This window comes from Kogia breviceps, chromosome 15 (genome assembly GCF_026419965.1).
Source record: "Kogia breviceps isolate mKogBre1 chromosome 15, mKogBre1 haplotype 1, whole genome shotgun sequence".
Taxonomy (NCBI): Eukaryota; Metazoa; Chordata; class Mammalia; order Artiodactyla; family Physeteridae; genus Kogia; species Kogia breviceps.
In genome coordinates, this window is record NC_081324.1 from 89,379,464 (window position 1) to 89,399,282 (window position 19,819).

Sequence of the window (19,819 nt, forward strand, 5' to 3'; positions counted from 1 at the left end):
GCCACTGGACCGCCAGGGAAGTCCCGGAATGAGATCTTTTTTCTCAGGGAACTTGGGTTTCGCTGGAAGGAGGCTGACGATGAACAAATTAGCAACTAACTGAAGACGGCTGCGGGGCGAGGTCAGGACGGCACAGGCGGCTGTGGAGCACGGCGCCCAAGCGCAGCTCAGGGAAGGGCGGGGAAGGCCGGCCTAGCAGGGGTACGGGGGGCCGGGCGGCAGGCCAGGCGCGGGAAGGCCTGGAATTCTGTTCCAGGTCCTCCTGAGGTTGGCGGGTTTGGAGGGGCGGCTTTTGCTATGCCCGCCTCCCCTCTCACTGGGCACCGGCTCCACCCCAGACTCTCCCCACTGAAGACAGACCACGCACTGGCCGCTCGGAAGCGCGGCGTCCACGGCGACAGCTCGGCCTTGGGGCCGGGGATGGCGCTGGGCTGCCAGCAAGCCCCGCACCGTGTCCGCGGCGGCTTCCCTCCGAGGCGGCTCTCAGCCGCGTCTGAAAGTGCAGGAGGGCCCCACCCCACCCCCCACCCCGCTCTCGCAGGCCCCTCTCTGCTCAGCCAGGCTTGGCGGCCGCTGGGGCCCCCACAGCTCCACCCACCGCCACCCCCGGCTCCCCGCCGTTGAGGCACAGGTGCTCAGGAAGGAGCGGGGAACGGGGAACGGGCTGCGGGGCTCAGCCCTCCTGGCCTGGAGGGGCCCAGGGCAGGCGGTGGGCCGTGTGGGCTGAGCACCTGGCCCAGGCGGACTCGGGCCCCTGTGTCCCCGCCGCGCCCACCCGGTGACGCATGGCGTCCCCACGGCGCATGCCTGTCGGTGGCCTCCTCCCCACCTTCTCTCGCTCACAGAGGCGGTCCACGCCCGGCCGTTAGGATGCAGTAACTCAATTGCTCGTTAATTGAGTCATTAGTGCTTTGTTTTGCTTTAAAGCCTAAACACTCACAAAAAGTGACTTAGATGAGTAAACGAGAGTGGGATTTTCAGGGTCCACCATCCAGGCGTCACGCCTAGTTAATCAGGGCCGACTGTGACTTCCGGGGCCGAGAGGCCAGGGGCTCCTTCAGGGCCAGCACTGGGGCCCTAGGCCAGTCTCGGCCACCACGAGGGAGCCCTGCTCACCCGGCCTCCAGCCACGCCCTGGGAGGACTCCCAGCCGCTCCGCCTCAGTTTCCCCGTCCACGAGCGGGTAGATCTGCGGTGGGGACGCGTGAAGTGCGTGGGAGCAAGCGCAGTGAGCGAGCAGAGCGTCAGCGCCGTGCCTGTGGTTTTCTGCGCCTCCGCCTCTCGCTGCCCCTGCAGCCGCAGGGCTTGCCTGGGGTTCCGGGGCAGGTGGGCAGTGGCACAGGGCCATTTGGGGCCTGGACCCAGCCCACGGCCCCTGCTCAGTGGCCACGTGGCCGCAGATACGTCCCTTTACCCTTTGAGCCTCTGCTTTCTCATCTGTGAAGTGGGCTTATGCCGCGGTGAGCTCTGGTGGCTGCAGCCGCCCGTGAAAGGGGGGTGGTGCCAGCCTTCTCCAGCCGTGCGCCCGACTCCCAGCACTTCAGACCCAGTCACCCGACAACCCCACAGGCACCCCATTCTGCAGATGAGACAGCGGAGGCCCCAGCACTGCCCTCCTGGCACCCCCGCCCCCGAGGGCCCCCAGGGTCTACTTCTGACGGGGGGAGGGCGCCTGGCTGAAACCCTCCGCCGCGGTGCTCCTTTCCCAATGGAGGTGCGCGTACAGGGCTGAGAAGTGGCCTTCCCACTCCAGAGCGAAACCGAACGGCGCTGCCTCTTCCCAGGCTGCTCTCTGCCCGGCCGGGGTTCACAGCTCCTCACGTGGCTCTGTGTGTTAGCTGAATCGCTTAACCGGCATGTGTTCTACGTCCCCATAGAGCGTCCGCAGCAGAAACGAAGGTGCCATTTCCGCCCGGGCTGGGGTCCCTCTGCTACCCAGACGGCGACGTCCCTCTCTCCTACCCCAGTTCTTCCAAAGCGGCTCCCAAAAGCAGAGTGTTTAATAAGCTGGAGCTGACGTGCGGGCCACGGGCGGGAGCCCCGAGCGCAGACACGGACTGTCCGCGCAGCCACCGCTCCTGGGCCCGCGTGGCCCCATGGCAGGTCGCCTGACACTCGTGGGACATCCGGCAGGACACGCTAGGGCAGAGCACGCCCGGACAGGGTGCCAGGTGCTCAGGTGTGACATGCCTCGGAGCACGACTCCCATGTCTTGGCGCTCAGGCGTGCACAAGGCACACGTGAGCCACGAGCACACGCCCAGCGAGCGCTGCCCGCCCCGAGGACTGGTGCCACCCGGGCGTCCCCGGGCATACCTCCGGCCACGTGGCTACGCCCCAGGGAGGGGGTCAGCACCGGCTGCCCAGCAGCTCGGACCTTCCTCCCCGCCACGCTCAGGTGGCCTGAACAGGACGTGCTGTCACCTTCCGCTCGCGCACAGACCGCGGATCCTGCCTGCCTTTTCGGTTCGCAGCTGCTCAGGCCCTTGCAGGCCACAGTGCCCACTGGGAGCCTGGCCCAGGCCGGGGCGAGGGGCCGGCCCTCCTTGGCCCCCGCGGGCCCTTGTGCAGCTTAGGCCCTGCTGCTGGCCTAAGCAGGTGGGTGCTGGCCCGCCCCCACCTCCAGGCGCCAGGCCACGCTGGCCCTGAGCCTGCTGGACCCCCGGATGGAGGTGGGGCCTCCGGAGTGAGAAGAAGGGCCGCGGCCGTTTCACACCCTCCTTCCGGCAGCCCCCCAGCCGCCCCTCGACCTGTGTGTCCGTTGCACAGTGGAGACTCCGCAGCGATCAGGAGGGACACCCCCGCCCCCGTGGGTGACTGGCCCAGCCCTGGGTGCTGGAACGTCTGCCGGGGGCACCGGCTCAGCAGCAGGCCTCCCTGCCCATGAATTTTTCATGTCTTTGTTTGGGGAGTGGGCCTTCCTCAGCGCTGCTGTGACGCAGCGTAATTAACGTTCGCTCCGAGGGAAGAACGAGGCCCGTCTCTGCGGCTGCTGAACAACCGTGTCGATTTGTGGAGGCCAGTGAGCAGCCCTCGCCCCAAGCAAGTAGCTGCCCCGGTTTCTGGAAGGGTCTCGGTGACGGAGCCAAGCTCTCCAGACCTGCCGTGCAGGTGCCCCCGGGGAAGCAGGCACTGTCGGGCGACAGGGTCTGTGCCCAGGCCCGTGGATGACTCGGGTGCCTCCGAGGGCTGGTCGGGCGACGGGGGAGGAGGGGCTGGGGCAGGTCACGGTGACGGCGAAGGTGACGGTGGTGCTGATGAAGACGGTGATGGTGAAGGTGACGCTGAGGAAGGTGGAGGTGATGGCGACGGCAGCTCACGTTTACGGAGCCTGGGCTGCCAGCCAGCGGCTGCTCTGAGCTCTCCACCCACACTGGCTAATTTCACCCCAAGCCACCGCAGCGCACGGAGGCCCCCCATCTCGGCAGACGAGAAACTGAGGCCCAGAGAGGCGAAACGCGCAGCCGCCGTTACCGAGAGTGAAGGCAGGATGGAGCCCGGGCTCCAGGCCCCACTGTGGGGCTCTGTCCCCAGCAGGCGACAAGGGCCAGCACCCGGGCCCTGGACGTCAGGAGAGGCAGGGAGGGGGCCCAGCGGAGCCCTGCCTGGCGCTGGGCAGGGCTGTACGTGGGCGTGTGGCTCCGCATTCTCGGTGAGACGCAGGATCCCGTGAGCAATCTCCAGATTTTTAACCGCTGGCAGCGAATTTGTTTTGTAGATTAGGCAGGCCAGTTAGGCCCCATAGAGCCTCATCCAGCTTATGGCTTCTCAAGCTGTGTCTCAAGGCCGTATCCCCCCATGGATGGGTCCCTCGTCACATCGCGTCTGCGAACGTGGGCGCCACGCAGCTAACCCTTGGGCGTCCCCACGTCACATCTGTTAGCGTGAGTGCCACGGTGGCCTGGGACGCGGAAGCGCTGAGCTTTGGGGCTTCGGGGCGCGGGGCCCTGAGCTCACGCCCGCCTCTGACCTGCACCGGGCGTCCTGGAGCTCCCGGCGGGGTGCCTCTCGCCCGGCCCAGGCTTTGGGCTGACGGGGTCCGAGGTCCCTCGCGTGAGCGGTGCGTTCAGGACTGTCACCCTGTGGGCTGACTGAACGGCGGGCAGAGGGGAGGGTCCGGGATGAGCGGTCCTGCTGGTTCATCGTTCGCTGGCTCGGCCAGGCTGGGAGGAACTGGTAGGCAAGCAGGGGGTGTGCTACCTCCTGAGAGGGGTTGCAGCTGGGGGCAGCAGCGAAGGATAGGGTTGATGCTGGGCTCTCATCTGGGCCCGGGGGCGCTCCCTTTCTGGCCAACAGCCATCAGGGTCACGGGCAAGGGCCGGCACTTCCGGTGCTCAGAGACACCTCCCTGAAGCTCTCAGGTTTGGGCCTTCAGCCACTCCAAAGGGGAACCCCTCATTCTCGGCCTAGTTGGAAGACAGTAATAATATTGAGTGACGGTGGTGGTGGTGGTGAAAATACAGCCACACGGTATGTCACGATGAGTACACACCCGGCGCTGTCCTGGTGCTTTGCACATGTTCACTCATACAGGCTGTACCACAATCCTGCAGGTGGACTGTTGGCTCTGTTTTACGGAAGCATAACGGAGGCACAGAGAGGTCATGGCACTTGCCCAGGGCTGCACAGCGTAGGTGGCAGCACGGCGTCAGAGCAGGCGTCGGCCCCAGAGCCCGTGTCTTGGGCTCCCACCATACCCAGCACATCCCTTGGGGCCTAGGGTCTGTCCCCCGCTCTGTGGACTCCCCGCCTGGACCCCCACCCATACCAGGATGACGCTCTCCAGGACCTCTCAGCCCAGCCCAACCCCGTGAAGGTCGCCTCGCTCAGGCAGCTCCCACAAGACAGATGTGGCTCTCTCTCCCTCTTTGTCCTGATTAATTGCCTCATTCAATTCCGACTCTACTGCCGTTAAACATTAATTCAGTAGGACTTAATAACGTGAATTCATTTGCAACGCAGCCTGTGCTGGCTGAAAACGGTGAGCTGTTTGGTTAATTATAGGCTCCAGGGACTCGCTGGAAAGCACCCTCACCCCCTCCTCGATGTCAGATCATTTAGCTGGCACCAGTGGCACCGTCCGAAAGTGCAGAAGGGGTGAACCCGGGCCTGGGGTGGAGCAGGGCCAGGCCTAGGGGTGCTTCCAGGCTGCCCAAGGGACAGGTGTGCTGCGCCCGAGGCCCGGCCCCCTGACGGCTTTGATGGGATTGTAGTTTCCACCTCAAGGGCTAGTTAGGCATAAAGAGGCCTGATTCGGGGTGTCCGGCAGCTCGGCTAATTCTGCAGCATCAGAGGGGGTCCTGTCCCCCACAGCCCCCCTCCAGGCCGCGCTCCCACAGGCCGTGACCCCCCGGTTCCCCCCACCCCTCCCTCCTGGCACAGAGAAGGTCCGGAAGTGCGGCTCCTGCGGCCGCACGACAGAGCTCGGTCCAAGCTCGCTGCGCAGTGAAGCTTTGCACGTTCTGGCCACTCGCCTTCCCAACCTCATCTCCCACCTCCCCTCCTCGCCTTCCTGCTGTGCCTCTGGGTTTCAGCCACCCTGCTAGAGCCGGCCAGCCATGAGGGGCAGACCTGGCCTCTCACCGTGGTTGTACGGCCAGGAGACTGGGTCCTTGGTCGCTTCTGCCATTTGTGAAGGGATACCCGCCCTGGAGGTCTTGGGCCAGGCCCTGCAGGGTGCATTGCGAGGTTGGGGGGCAGAGGGTCCACGGGGCTGCTGTCAGCCTCAGGAAGCTCCCCCCCGAACGCCCACCCCCCCCCCCGTCCCAGGGCCACTCTCCGCCTGCAGTGAGTGGCTGATAAAGCACAAGGCAGGTCGTCACAACTCCGCGAACTCTGTCGTTGAACCCAGGGCGCGGAGGGCGTGTGCCCGATCGCAGGGTGGCTCTGGTGGAGGACCCCACAGAAGCAGCACGTGCCTGTGGAGCACCTCCACATGTCTGCCTGGGGCCCATCACCCTCCTGTGCGTCTCGGGGAGATTTATTTTCAGCAATAGAATTCACTTGACATAAACGTGTCACAATTACAGTTGCTGGGAAGAGATGCTTTATGGTTTATATTCTTTTAGGGGGGAAATTGCTGTGGTTTCTAGAGCAGGCTTTCTTTTTAAAGCTCTGCTCACTGAAAATGGAAAACGAGGATTTGTTTGCACGATTTTCACAATCTTCCCTTAACCAGCTGCGCTAACACGTGGAGTGGTCTCTGCCCGGGCATCTGCAGGGGCGGGCGCCCCCCCCCCGGCAGGCAGCACCTGCGGCACAGGCTGTCCTGACCGCTTGTCTTCCACGGGTCCCGGCCCCACTATCCCCCACTCCCTGCGGCCCCCACTACCCCCCACTCCCTGCGGCCCCCACTACCCCCCACTCCCTGCGGCCCCCACTACCCCCCACTCCCTGTGGCCCCCACTACCCCCCACTCCCTGCGGCCCCCACTACCCCCCACTACCCCCCCACTCCCTGCGGCCCTCACTACCCCCCACTCCCTGCGGCCCTCACTACCCCCCACTCCCTGCGGCCCTCACTACCCCCCACTCCCTGCGGCCCCCACTACCCCCCCACTCCCTGCGGCCCCCACTACCCCCCACTCCCTGCGGCCCTCACTACCCCCCCACTCCCTGCGGCCCTCACTACCCCCCACTCCCTGCGGCCCCTTAGGCCGCCCGAGGCTGGGCCTCCCTGTCTCCCTGCCCAGGCGGTGCCCAGAGTCCCTGCCCTGAGGCCTGGCCCGTCGGCCTTGTAACCAGCCAAGGGCCCCTCGCCTCTCACCGTGGGCCCCCACTGCCTGGAGAGCTCAGCACCGGGAGGGAGGCTGAGGGGGGCGGGGGCTGCTCCACGTGTTTCCTGGGCTTGCCGGCCAGCTCGGGCCTGCCTGGGCGTGTCGGTGCCAGGCTGCATCTGCCGGGCCCCGTGCGCTCCTCTGTCCCACCTCTGCCTCCCCTGCCCCCACGGCCGGCCCCCTGCCCAGGTCCTCGGTGGAGCTCCCGTCCAGGGCTTGCCTGGGCCCCCAGACCCCTCCCAGCTCCCGGCACCTGGGCCCCTGGTCCTGCGGGCTGGGGACACCCGCATCCCAGACCGGAGGCCCCGAGTCGGGCCGTGGGGCGGCCAGAGCCGCCTCCTCTGGCCCTCCCCCCCACCAGGCCCCCCCCCACTCTCACCTGCTCACCCCCTGGCACCCGACCGCCTGTGGGGCGCTGACTCACCTCTCTCTCTCTCTCTCCCCCACTGCAGTGCGACAGCGAGAGCGACGGAGACGACAAGGTAAGCCTCCCACCAACCCCCCCGGCCGCCCCCCCGCTGCCCTGGACCCCAGCAGGCAGGAAGGCCGTGGCTCTCCTGTGGGGTGTGGGGTGTGCGGCGACGGTCGCCTCCCCGACCTGGCCGAGGACCAGATGTGGTAGACGTCCACCCTGGGACCTGGGACGCTGCCCAGGCCTCGGCTCCTGGCCTGTCAGCAGCTGTCTCAGTCCAGGGCTCCCTGGGATGGGGGAGCCGTGGGCAGAGCGGGACCACGCTCTGTTTCATTGCCGTGCTGGGGGCCCTAAACATCCCCCCAAAACAGAGACTTCCGCCAATAGCAACAGCGCCTGGCCCCTCGCAGTTCCCTCCTGCCCCCCGCTTTTCAGGAGTGATGCAGTTTCTACTAACTGGGGATTTATGCAGTGGAAGAGTGACCACAGGGACAGCCGAGGGGCCTTCCGGAGGGGCCGGCATCCTGCGCTCCTTTCCGCAGCTCCTGCCCTGGCCCTTGGGGTGCAGGAGTCCTTGCTCCTGGCCATCTGCCGGGCCCTGTGTGTCCTGGCGGAAGGGGAAGAGCTCTTGACTCAGCAGTTATTTGCAGAGCACCTACTGTGTGCTGGGCTCGGTGTGGGAGGGATACCGCTGGGGGCGCCGCTCGGGACGGGCTCTCGGGGGCGACAGCAGAAGCCGCGGCAGGCGGGAGACCCAGCGGGTGCGGGCGCCGGGCACTCACTGCCCCAAAGCCCTGTGGGGCAGGAACTGTCGCTGCCTGATGTAGAAGTGGAGACAAGGCACGGAGAGGGTAAGGAACCCGCCCGAGGTCACACAGCTGGAACCTGGGCAGGCTGGGGGCACCGTCCTTGGTGAACGAGCTAGCAGCCCACCTGAAGAGTCTTAGGTGGGGAGACTGGCAGGAGGTGGCCGCGCCGACGTGATGGAGCCCCTTGTCCTCGGGGTGGGGCCCCTCCGGGGGGTGGCACCGGACACCAAGGAGGACAGGTGTCCAGGCAGTGGGGCCAGTGTGCGTGAGGGCTCTTCGTGTGAGGCGGATGGAAGGGCAGCTGAATACCAGCTGGCGTCTAGGCAAGTTTCTGTGAACTGGAACGTGGTCCCTTCGGGGGGTCTGTGCGGTGTGAGAGCCTCAGTTGCTGCCTCTCTGTTGACAGCTAGCCCCCCTCGTACAGGCTTCACGCTCAAGCACAGAGCAGCCTATAAGCACGTGATTAAGTGTGGAAAGAACCCCAAGGGCAGCCAGCAGGGTGCTCGGGGTCAGGGCAGGCCTGCAGAGGAGGCCTGGGGTCCGGATGACCAGCCTCATGCGGTAGGGTGCTGGTCTGGGCTGGGCGAGCGTTTATCCCAAGGGCCGGGAGGGGGCCGGGAGTCACGTGGTGCATGGGGGAGGAGCAGGTGTGGACGGGTGAGGTTGAGGATGTGCCGTCCAAGGTGAGTTGGCCCGAGGCCCTGTGTGGAGTCGTTGCTGTGGTCTAGACCGTCCTGGGAAGGTGGCCAGAGGGCAGGGCAGCCAGGCGGTGTCTGTGGTCCCGAGCGCTCCCCCCTCAGCCATCCTGTGAGTGGACAGGGTGTCGGGCCGCCGGTGGGTGCTGGCACAGGCGCTGCATTTCCGCAGGAGCTGTCACTCCTGATGTCTTTTTTCTTTAATATAAATTTATGTATTTATTTTTGGCTGCGTTCGGCCTTTGTTGCCGCGCACAGGCTTTCTCTAGTTGCGGGGAGCGGGGGCTACTCTTCGTTGCGGTGCGCGGGCTTCTCATTTTGGTGGCTTCTCTTGTTGCAGAGCACGGGCTCTAGGCGCGCAGGCTTCAGTAGTTGTGGCTCGCGGGCTCAGTAGTTGTAGCTCGTGGGCTCAGTAGTTGTAGCTGGTGGACTCTAGAGAGCAGGCCTCAGTAGTTGTGGCTCGCGGGCCTAGTTGCTCCGCGGCATGTGGGCTCTTCCCGGGTCAGGGCTCGAACCCGTGTCCCCTGCCTTGGCAGGCGGATTCTTAACCACTGCGCCACCAGGGAAGCCCCACTCCTGATGTCTTTAATGTATTAGATTGCAGCACCTGGGAAAGTGCTGCTGGGCCATCACCTTCAGCACCTCCTTTAATTGCAAATCTGCAGGGAACGCTCTCTGAGGCCATGGGCTGCTCTGAGGGGGGTGTGGGGAGGGGCTTCTGAGACCCTGCAGCTGCTGACTGCTCTGTCCAGGGGCCCCTTGGTCAGCGCTGGTCCTGGCATGTTTCTCCCTCCACCCCTCGGTCCACCCCTCCTGCCGGAGTGAGGACCCTGGAGTGGAGACCAGGCGCTGGAAGGGGCCGAGCCAGGGCACAGCCCCACGTGGCAGCTCCGACCAGGCACACCGAGAACGTCTGCCCGGGGCCGTCAACCCCGGGCACCGAGGCCGGCAGGCTGTGACCGAGGGCTAGCCGGAGGCCGTGGCGTTGGCCTGCTCTGCATTCACGCCCACCCACGCACTGGCGGTGGCCTTGAGCTCAGCCTGGCCAAGGCCTGACGGGCACAGCAGGCGCGGTCACCGGGGGCGGCCCCGGAGCTCGCTCTGGTTGAGTCTGGGGTGGGGTCTGGTTCCTTCTGGCGATTCCCTGTGCAGCGTGAGGGAAGAACGCCCCTCCGAGGGCCTTTGGGAAGGCCAGGGTCCGAGTTCCAGAGGCCTCCGCTGGGAGAGACTGGGTTCCGCGCTGGGGCTGACCCCATGGCACTTTCACCGGGCCTCGGCGGCCAGGGGTCCTCAGGAGGAGGGGCAGAGCCCAGTCTTCCCCATGGTGACTGGGCCCCGGCGTGGCCGTGGCAGTGGGCCCCCAGTGGGCTGCACAGGCAGTATGGGCGTGTGCCCGCCCCGGCTCCGTCGCAGGCAGCCCTTGGTGGGCCCCAGGCAGGGGGAGGGAGAGAGAAGCCTCCCACTGTCGCCACCCGCTCCGTGAGTGATGGGGTGCCTCTCCTGGGCTATGGTGAGCTCTGAGTGAGCCAGCACAGGGTGACTGAGCCTGCCCTTTGTGGGGCGATGGGCCCCCTGAAGTGGGCAGAGCCGGGCCATGCTGCAGAAGGCCTCTTGGCTGGTGAGCCAGGGAAAGGTACAGGATTCCTCCCCGGTCACCCAAGTTTGCCTTCTCCGTGAGCACATGGGGTTTCTGGGACACTAGGGTGTGTTCAGGACAGCTTGAGCTGCAGGCCAGTGGCCAGGGCCGAGATTCCACGCAGCTGACCACGGTGCCGCTTGGAGAAGGGGGCCTGGACGGAGCCCAAGAGCTGCCTGGTGGTGGGGAGGTCTTGGGGCTTCCCAGAGCGGCCCCCTGGGGTAGGGGCCCCCTGTCGGGCCCCAGCGCTGTCCACCAACCAGCATGGACGAATCTTGGTATTTCTGCCGCCGGGACGGGGATGTGTGTGATCAGCACTGGCTGCGCTGTTGGGACTTGCCAGGCCCTGTGTGGCTGCCTGGGCTGTAGGTCTGGAGGCTGCAGCTGCCCTCCCCCTGCCCTCACCAGCTCTCCTCTGGGCGTGGCACACTTTCCTTGCTCGCCAGCTCACATCTCTGCCCTTACCAGAAAGACGCAGAGACCTCTGTTGCCTACATGATATACTCCCTACACCTCTGTCCCGGCTTTCAAGGTGCAGACACCAACTGTCTACCACATGGCCCCGTGTCAGGGAGGAAGCTGTAATGGAACGGGACTAAAGAAGGAGTTTGCATTTCTCACCTACAGGCCCGGATGTGGACCCTCCCGGCTGGCACGGCCTGTTTGTGGTCATCAGGCTCCTCTGTCTTTCTGCTTGGCCATTCTTGGCATATGGCTTCCTTCCTCACAGTCACCTCTTAATCCACAGAAGCAGCTGTGGCACCAGCCATCTTATCTGCATTCCCCTTCCCCACATCACTGATCTTACAACCTGACTGATCACCTCCTGCATGGTGAGGCAGGGAGGATGTTGTGTAAAATGTCCGGTGGGGCCGAAGCAGAAGGAGGGGGGGAGGGAGGGAGGGAGGGGATGAGCTCAGAGAGGCCGCATTGTAAAAAGTCATGGCAAGAAATTCAGCTTTTGGTCCAAGTGCGGTGGGGAGCCGCCCTCCTGGGAGGTCCCTGACACACAGCCTCACCCTGGCGGTGCTCCCCAGAAACACTGATTATGCACCAAGGGTATAACCTGCGGCCCAGACCTCTGTTTCCTCCATGGCAGGGACACCCGGTTACTCGAGGCGGTTTGGGTCTGAGTGGGGTGGTGGGTGTGGAGAGACCTTTGGAGTGCCTTCTGTCCTTTACCCGAGATGGGTTTCTGGGCAATGAGTAACTTCCTCTGGGCCCGTCCAAAAGCAGGCGCAGGTCAGAGGGCCAGGGTGGACACTTGCCTGGGACCTCGGCCAAAGTTACCATCCCCCGCCTCCCCCACCCCAGAGGGCGGGGAGAGCAGAGAGAGGCGTCTGCCCTCTGCGGCGCTCCGGGTCAGAGCCCTGCCTTTCCGAGGCCGCGGGAGCACAGGTGGCAAGGAAAACACCGTCCACTGACAGCAGTGCCCTGGCCTCCCCTGGGGCCTGGCCACGATCAGGCTGAACGAAGCTGGGGCGGGCTCGACTTGCCACACCCCTCAGTGCACAGCAGGCTGGAAGCAGCGGTCAGAAGCCCCCCGGGCTGCTCGGGTCGGGTCGGAGAAGGAGACGCAGAGACGCGGCTGGGTGTGCGGGTGGGGCGGGAGAGTGAGGGCGGAGCCCCGTGCCCGGGGGTCTGTCGGCGCTGACTCCACCCCGTGCTGGGCGCCGGGGACGGCGTGCCAGGCAGGCGGCCCCAAGGAGGCCTCCTCCTGGGCAGGGCGGCGGGAAGACCAGGGCTCCGTGTCTCCCGGCCAGTGCGCCTGCCAGCGTCCGAGGTCAGGGTCCGAGGGCAGCTGCACCTCCAGGGCCCACTGCTGCCCTCCTGCCCTGCTCGCCTCCCCGGCCCCGGGCTCCTGCCGGCCCACCCGCCCCTCGCCCGCCAGCCTCGGGCTCTGCCTCTTGGCTCGAGGTGCAGACACGCTGAGGACCGTGTGCCTCCCAGATACGGACAGACATTCGGAAACCAGCGAGGCCTCTCCAACCAGCCCAGCCCCGGAGGCTGACACGCAGACAGACGGACAGACGGATGGAAAGCCTCTCCGCCGCCTCCCCTTCTGCGGGACCAGGCCCTGCCCCGGGATGCAGGCCCCCCGGCCCCCTGAGACGCTCCCCTCGCCACAGAACCCCCACGTGCTTCCCCACGCCCCACCCCGGCCCTGCTCTGGGCGCTCGGTGCTGGCGGGGAAGGCGGCCTGAGCTGCCAGGAGGCTCCGGAGCCGGGCGGCCAGATGGCTGCGGTTGGTGTCTAACTGCTGTTTTATTGGAAAAATACGGGGTGAAAAATTGTGCGGGGCTCGTCAGGCAGCCTGCTGGTCCGGGCCGGCTGCCGTCTGCCTGAGCGGCCCAGCCAGCACCAGCCCTCTCTTGAGGGGTGTCTGTCTGGCCTGCCTGCCAGGCTCGCCCCTCCAGCCCGCCAGGACGTGCTCCCGGCACTGGGCTGCGGGAACGGGCAGGGCCGGGGATGGGGCTGTCAGGCGGCCGGCTGGAGGGCCAGGCGTCCCCTGAGGCCAGCCCTCCAGCCCCGAGCCTCGGCCTCCTCTTTGCTAAGCGTTGCGAACAGGGGGTCATGGCGGTGCCTGCGGCCCGGGGTGGAGGCCAGGGCTCGGGGTGTCGGCGCTGGCTGCTGAGATGGCCGGGCGGGCGTCCACCCCCCAGGCCCCGGGTCAGCCTCGCTGCTCGGGGCCCTCAGTCTGCAGTGAGCACAGACGCCGGTCCAGGCGCCTCCGCCTGATGCCTGACAGGGGCCTCCTGAGTCCCCGCCTTCTCGCCTCTGACATGAGGCTCGCCGGGCCCACCCCTCAGGTCCCCGTGGCAGCAAGGAAAGGGCACGACAGCCCCGCAGCAGCTCCGAGCAGCGCCCGGCGTGCGTCCCTGCCGCCCGCCTCGGGGCAGCTCCCTCTGCATCCCGGGCCCCGCTGGCATTTGCCTCCCACGCCGCCGCCGCCGCCCCCGATTCCCGCGGGACACCCCTGCTTGCCCTCGGAGCGTCCCTGCTCACAGAGGTTTCCTCCGTGTGCCGGCCCAGCCCCGCTCCTGAGAACACCTTCCCGGAGTCTGTAGGAGGCTCACCCGTCCTCCTCTCTCCCAGCCGCGGGCCCCCCCCCCAAGGCCGGGTGCTGGGGGGACAGAGGTGCAGGGAGTCCTACGCAGGCGACCTCGCTGGGGTGTCCTCACAAGGGCTCGGGGCTGTGCACCATGACCTAGGGCTGCTCCACCCAGAGTGTGTCTTCCCACGGGTCTGCCCGAGGAAGAGGAAGAGGAAGGGCCTTTGGCCGTTTGCTCACTGAGGGTCCCAGGCAGGCACTGGGGCGGCACATAGGTCCCAGCAAGGACCACGATCTGATGACTGAAATGTAGCCCGCGCCTCCTGGGCCCTGCACGCGTCAGCTCATTCAGCCCCAGATAACCCTCTGACGTGGCATCTGGCCTGCAGCCCCACCCTCAGCGAGGAGCCTGAGGGACAGAGGGAGGGTACCCCAACACTGGAGGCCGCAGGGGAGTCAGGCACCGTCGGGCCACTGCGAGGGTCCCAGCAGGCGAGGGTGGAGGCCCGGGCTGTGGATGCAGGGGTGGGAGAGGCACCTGTGTCCTACGGCTGCTGTAACAGATGACCACAGACGACTGGGGGGCCTAAAACAGCTCAAGTTCATAGTTCAGGAGGTCAGAAGTCCAAAATGGGTCTCCCTAAGCCAAAACCAGGTGTCAGCAGGGCTGGTTCCTTCTGGAGGCTCCAGGGAGAACGTGGTTCCTTGCCTGGCCGGCTTCTGGAGGCTGCCGTGTCCCTGGGCTTGTAGCCCCCTCCCCTCGTCACTCTGACCTCTGCTTCTGAGGTCACGTCTTCTTCTCTGACTCCCCTGCCTCCCTCTCTTGAGGGCCCTTGTGATCACATTGGGTCCATCCAGGCCCACGAGGGCCTGTGGGCTGGGACGCTAGGGCCCGCTGATGCCTTCAGGACCCCCCTGCTCACCTGGGACGGCCCTGGGTGCGTGGGGGGCGCCAGGGCGCCAGGGGATGGAGGTAGGGGAGGGTCTCAGTCTGGGGGGTGTTGGGTCTGAGGAGCCGGAGGGGTGTCCCAGCAGAGGTGAGGCAGGTGTGATGGCCGCCAGGGACAGAGAATGGGGTGGGCACCCACCCCGGGGGCCCCGTCCACGAGCGCCATGTAGCGTGAGGCCCAGCACACAGCGAGGGCGGGAGAGCCTGCTGTGCTCAGCAGAAATCTGGGTGCAGAGAGTTTAACTTCCTGCCGGGGTCAACACAGACCTAAGTGCCAGGTGGGACTTGAGCCTGCACCTTCCGCTGAATGGGAATGCTGAGGCCGAGGAGAAGCGGGAGGATAGAAGAGAAGGCAGAAAGACCTCCACGGTGGGGGCCATCTGGCCTTCCCACCTCCCCTGCCCAGGCCTCTCCAGAACTAGCTGAGCAGGACCCCGGGCAGCTCCCACGTCCACCTCCAGGTACCCCCAGGCTCCCACAGGGATGCCCCGGGCTTCCTGGGCACTTATGGGGAGGTTGTCCTCTGGTCCTGGGGTGTCCATACCCCTCTGTGCCCGGAGGGGCCGCAGCACCTTCAGACCACACCTGCCCTGCTAGCCTCGGAGGGGGCCTCACTGGGCGGGGGCACCAGGGCCCCGGTGCAGGCTTGCGAGGTGGGTGGTCCTTACCTGGGGGCAGGTGAGGGGCAGGTGGGAACCACGGGATCGGTCAGGGCACAGGCAGAGGCCAAGCACGCAAAACAAGCAGATGCTTTCAGAAATGATCAGAGCTTGAGGGCCAGTCAGGTGGAAGGGGCAGGGGTTAGAGGGCGGCCGGGACAGCCCACCCCGTCCCCGCACGGCCCGGCCCTGCCACAGCGGCGCTGCGCCCCTGGGTCCCCAGCAGGACCAGAGGCGCCAGCCCGAGAGAAGGGCCTTTGCCGCTGTTCTGGCTGAAGAGAGCCAGGCCTCCGTGGCCTTCGTGCAGACGCAGACACAGACGCGCTTGGGGACAGGGAGCCGCCGCACGTCCCTGCCCTGCGCCGCACGCACGCTTGCTCCACACCCGCACACGTGCGCTCGGCGGGCACTCACGTGTGCACGTGCACGGGTGCGCTCAATGCCCACACGCCCCGCGTGATACCTGGAGCTCACGGCTCCTGCTTTAGACACCGGCTAAGAACCCGCTCCCCTCAGGGACGAGCTGGTCAGGTGCCCACCGCACACTCAGTGGACCCCAGGACCACACACTGGGCAGCTTAAACCACAGCAAGTTCTCCTACGTCCCGGAGACCGGGCGCCTGGCATCAAGGCGTGGGCAGGGCCACACTCCCCTGGAGTTGGGCCTGTTTGGCCTGAAAGTCGCACAGGGACGTCCCTGCGCTCTCTGACGCAGCCTTCATTCCTCCCGGCGATCTAGTCCCCTGTCTCGGCCCTGGAGGAGGCTTCCTGCCCCTGGTGGCTTCGGGCTTCCCTAGCTCGCCGAATCGCTCCCATCTCCGCCTCCGTGGTCACGTGGACCCCCTCCCCCAGCCCCGTGTCTGTGTCTCCTCTGGGCAGACGGATGTGGTCGTAGGACTTGGGCCCCCAATCCAGGGTGCACGCACCCCGAGATCCTGAATCACAGCTGCAAAGACCCTAATTCCAAATACGGTCCCACCCCGAGGTTCTGGGTGTGCGTGTCTTTGGGGGCCACACTCAGCCGCTGCAGCAGGCCGCCCTGTCCTCCTGCTCGCAGCGGCTTCACGGACAGCACAAGCCGCAGAGGGCTGTGGTGACCGCAGCGCTGAGCACTGCAGAGGGCCCGGGGCGTCCTGCGCCCTAGAAGCCCCGCTCAGCCTCACTTAGCATGCACGCGGCTGTTCTCCCAAGCCCGTCACATCCTCCCTCCTCCAAGGCTCTCCAGAGGGTCTTCTCAGCCACGCGAACTCTCACATCTTTGGCACAATCTGCAGTTACCCCTCTGCTGTTTTGCACTGAATTTGCATTTCCTGGTCAGTAAGGAGGGCGAGCCAGCGTTGAGCAGGGTCTGAGTTCACCCTCGGTCGGCCCATTAGTGAGCATTTGTAGATTTTTCTGGCCTTTGCCTCTTTCTCAACACTGGACACCAATGATGGACACGCCCAGCTAGCGAGGACCCTCTGGGCCCCGCCCTGCCCCCTCCCTCCGCTGAGCCCGCCCGCCTGGCCGAGAGGGTCTGCACTCCGATCCACGGCCACGGGGTCGCTCTGTGTGAGGCCACAGGCACGGCTCGGCAAGGATGAACCGAGGCTGGGGGGCCCGGCCCAGGAAGCCTGGCCCCCATTCCCCCGGTGACAACCCCCCCCCCAGCCACACTGGCCTTCTCACACGCATGGGGCCCTGTCTCGGCCCGTGTCCTCGTCGCACGGCCCACGGGCCTCCTTCTGCAGCCCCTGCATCCACTTGCCCCCCAGAGGGGCAGCCACGAGGGAGCAGGCCAGCTGTCGGCGCCGTAGCCCAGCCGAGGGGAGCCCAGCGATTGACGTGGCCGATTGGCAGGGGGTGGGCACTCCCAGAGCCCCCCGGCCGTGGGTGGAGCCCCCTCCATGGCCCCTGTGATGACACCTCCCCCTTGCTCTGCGTAACGATGACAGATGTGGTTCTAAGGTTGGCTGTTGGCCCCTGCCCAGCACGCGCGGCCCGGAGTGGATTACCTGTTTGGCCTGAAAGTCGCACAGGGACGTCCCTGCGCTCTCTGACGCAGCCTTCATTCCTCCCGGCGATCTAGCCCCGCTCCATTTCCTTCTAGATTTCTAACCTCATTAAATCTTTCATATCACAGCCACTTTCCTTTCTAAACAGAATTAAAGCCAGTCCTGCCCAAAGTCTGGTTTTACTCCCAAGCCAGAGGGCGGGGCCGTGGCTCAGAGGTGTCATGGCAAGGACTGCGGCCTTTTCAAGGAGCACGAGTGCCCGAGGCGGTCTTAAGAATGATGTTTGAAGTGAAGCCGTATCATTCCAGGAAGACAGGCTCCTCCAAGGTCAGGCTGTGGTGGGAGAGGAGCCAGGGGGCACATTGAGACCTTGACCATGACCTGACGGTCAGACTCAGGGGCTTGTTCTGGACCGGGGTGACAAGGCCGGGCTGGGGCTGGAGAAGCTCCTAGCTGCGCCTGCTGGTTCCCGGCGCTGGCCCGGCCCTCAGTTGCCACCCGCTCTCCCCACTGCCACAGGCTCCAGGGACCTTTTACTGCCAGGGCTGGGGTCTCCAGGTAGCTGGGAGAGACTGGGTGCAGCCTGGCTGCTCATCTGGAGGAGACATGATGATGGAGCGTACCTTTGGGGCCCCGAGGATTCAGCAGCTCGACTGGGGGAGGTTGCCTGACCTGGTGCACCAGGGTCACCGCCCCCAGAGCTCCAAGCTCCGTAACCAGCTGCCAGCCGACATCTCCAATGGGAGAGTCCCTGTCCCCACCTCTAGAGTGGCCCCACCACCCACCCCCTTTCATCCCCAGGCCTGCTTGTCACTGCAGCTCCTAGCCCAGCTCCTTGCGCCCCACCCAGCCCTGTGGCGGCTCCTACAGAGGGGTCTTTTTAAAGACCTCATCATCCCTCTCCTCCTCAGATCCCACACACATCTCTTCCTGTTGCTCAACACAAATGCCCAAGCGCCCTCATGGCCCTCAAGGCCCTGTGCCCCACCCCACCTCCCTGGCTGGCCATGCCAGGTGGTTCCTGCCTCAGGGCCTTTGCACTGGCTGTGGCTACCCCAGAAGACTCTTCCTTGAGCTCCCCCCAGCTTAGCCTGGTCCTTCTCATCTTTCAGGTCTCAGCGCAGACGCCCCTCATGGGAAGGCTCCCCCAGCTGCCATTGAGATCCGTGCCCGTCACTGCTTTTCACATTGCCCTTTACTGTCTGTCCACCCCATCTGCACTCGTATTACCTGTCTCCCTGTGTATGGCTCTTCTCTCCCACTACGCTGTGAGCTTGACTCAGGCCTGCCGATGGGGTGGCCTGTTCTTCTGCATTCCATCCCCTAATCAGGGTCCTGGCTGTGAGTGTAAACTGAGTGTGGCTGCGGTGACAAGTTGTCACCAACTCGGCGGCTGAGTACTACACTATTATCTCTCAGTCTGGAGGCCATAAGTCCCACAGGAGTGTCCCTGCGGGAGTCAAGATGTGGGTTGGGCCGGCCCCTCTGCGGCTCCAGGGAGAATCCCTTCCCGGCCTTTCTGAGCTTGTAGAGGCGCCCACATGACTGGGTTCCCAGCCCCTTCCGACATCTTCACAGCCAGAGGGCAGCCTCTTCCCATCTCTCCTCCCACTCGTAAGGACCCTGAGATTAAGCTGTGCCCATGGCATTGTCTCCGCATCTCCAGGTCAACTGACCAACCTTAATTCCACTTTGCTGTGTAAGGTTCACAGACTTCTGGGCTTAGGGCCCTTTTGCTGCTGACCTCAGAGGGGTAGATCAGGACACCCCACTGCATGAACACCTTTCCCCTTCGCTGCCAGAGGCCTTGGAGCTGGGCCAAGTGCAAGAGCTCACGCCCTGCTGGGGCACGGTGCAGTGGGCACGGGGGCACATGGGCCTGCAGACACCCACCCCTGAGGTAAAGCCACCCCCCAGCCTGGGAGTCGGGGTTGTCCCGCCAGAATCCCACGTCCCAGGACCATTCTCTGCGGCTCTCCTAGAGGAAGAGCATGTCTTGGCTAAGCCCACAGACCCCAGGCTCGGACTGCTGGGTTTCCAGTCCCAGCTTTGCCACATACCAGCTCCGTGGCCTCTAGCATGTCACCTCACTTCTCTGTCTCAGTTTCCTCATCAACAAAATGGAGATGACAATAGTATGTCCTCAAAGGATAGGCGTGAGGGCCCGGTGATTTCATGGTTAGAAGCCACATACGTGCTGTTTTTATGGCAGGAAACGGTTTCGTGGTATGACGTTTACGGGGGCGGGGTAAGGAGAATATATATGTAATTGGTAAATAAACAGAACAAAAGGACTTAAAAGCCCCACCTAGAGGCTGGCACCGTTGGCCATTTCTTCTGTACGGTTGGAGATTAACTGTGGGCTGTGTAAGTTCATGTGTCTGCCTGTGTTTTGCCGCCTTTTGAAAAGGGAGCGCCGGCCCAGTGCCCGCGGTTCTGGAGCTGTGTCCCAGGGTCCCGTTTGAATGGCTGCGCGCTTCCCCGCTGAACGGACCCGCCTCTGATCACCCAGCTTATTAGGGCAGGCGTATGCAGGTCCTGAACCTGGGCTCTAAGCTGTGGGTCCCTGGATGCCTCACCAGAGCTGACCTCCTGGTGCCCCTAGCCCCAGAGCAGCTTAGAGGTGGGCTCTCAAACTCCTTCCAGGAACCCCTCGGCGCCCTTACCCTCCGTGGATTGTTTTACAGCAAGTTTCATGATTGGGAGTCGTGCTGCTGGCGTCCTGGTGTTGTACCTGCGCGCTCTGGAATGTTAGGTGCCACCCCGTGGGCCTGGATCGGTGTGGGGCATATTCTGGGCCTTCTCAAGGGGCGGTTGTTCCCTCTGGATCTGAACTCGG

The 19,819-nt window shown here is 65.1% G+C and overlaps 1 protein-coding gene across 9 annotated transcripts in view; it reads left to right on the top strand.

The window, feature by feature from the left end:
- The window catches only part of FBRSL1 (fibrosin like 1), an 84,710-nt gene that overhangs the window by 44,694 nt on the left and 20,197 nt on the right, over positions 1-19,819 (top strand). For all 9 annotated transcript variants that reach the window (XM_059039686.2, XM_067014293.1, XM_067014289.1 and 6 more), the window contains exon 5: positions 7,227-7,256. In XM_059039686.2, coding sequence (XP_058895669.1) covers positions 7,227-7,256 — 30 coding nt within the window. The remainder of the gene's footprint in view (positions 1-7,226; positions 7,257-19,819) is intronic.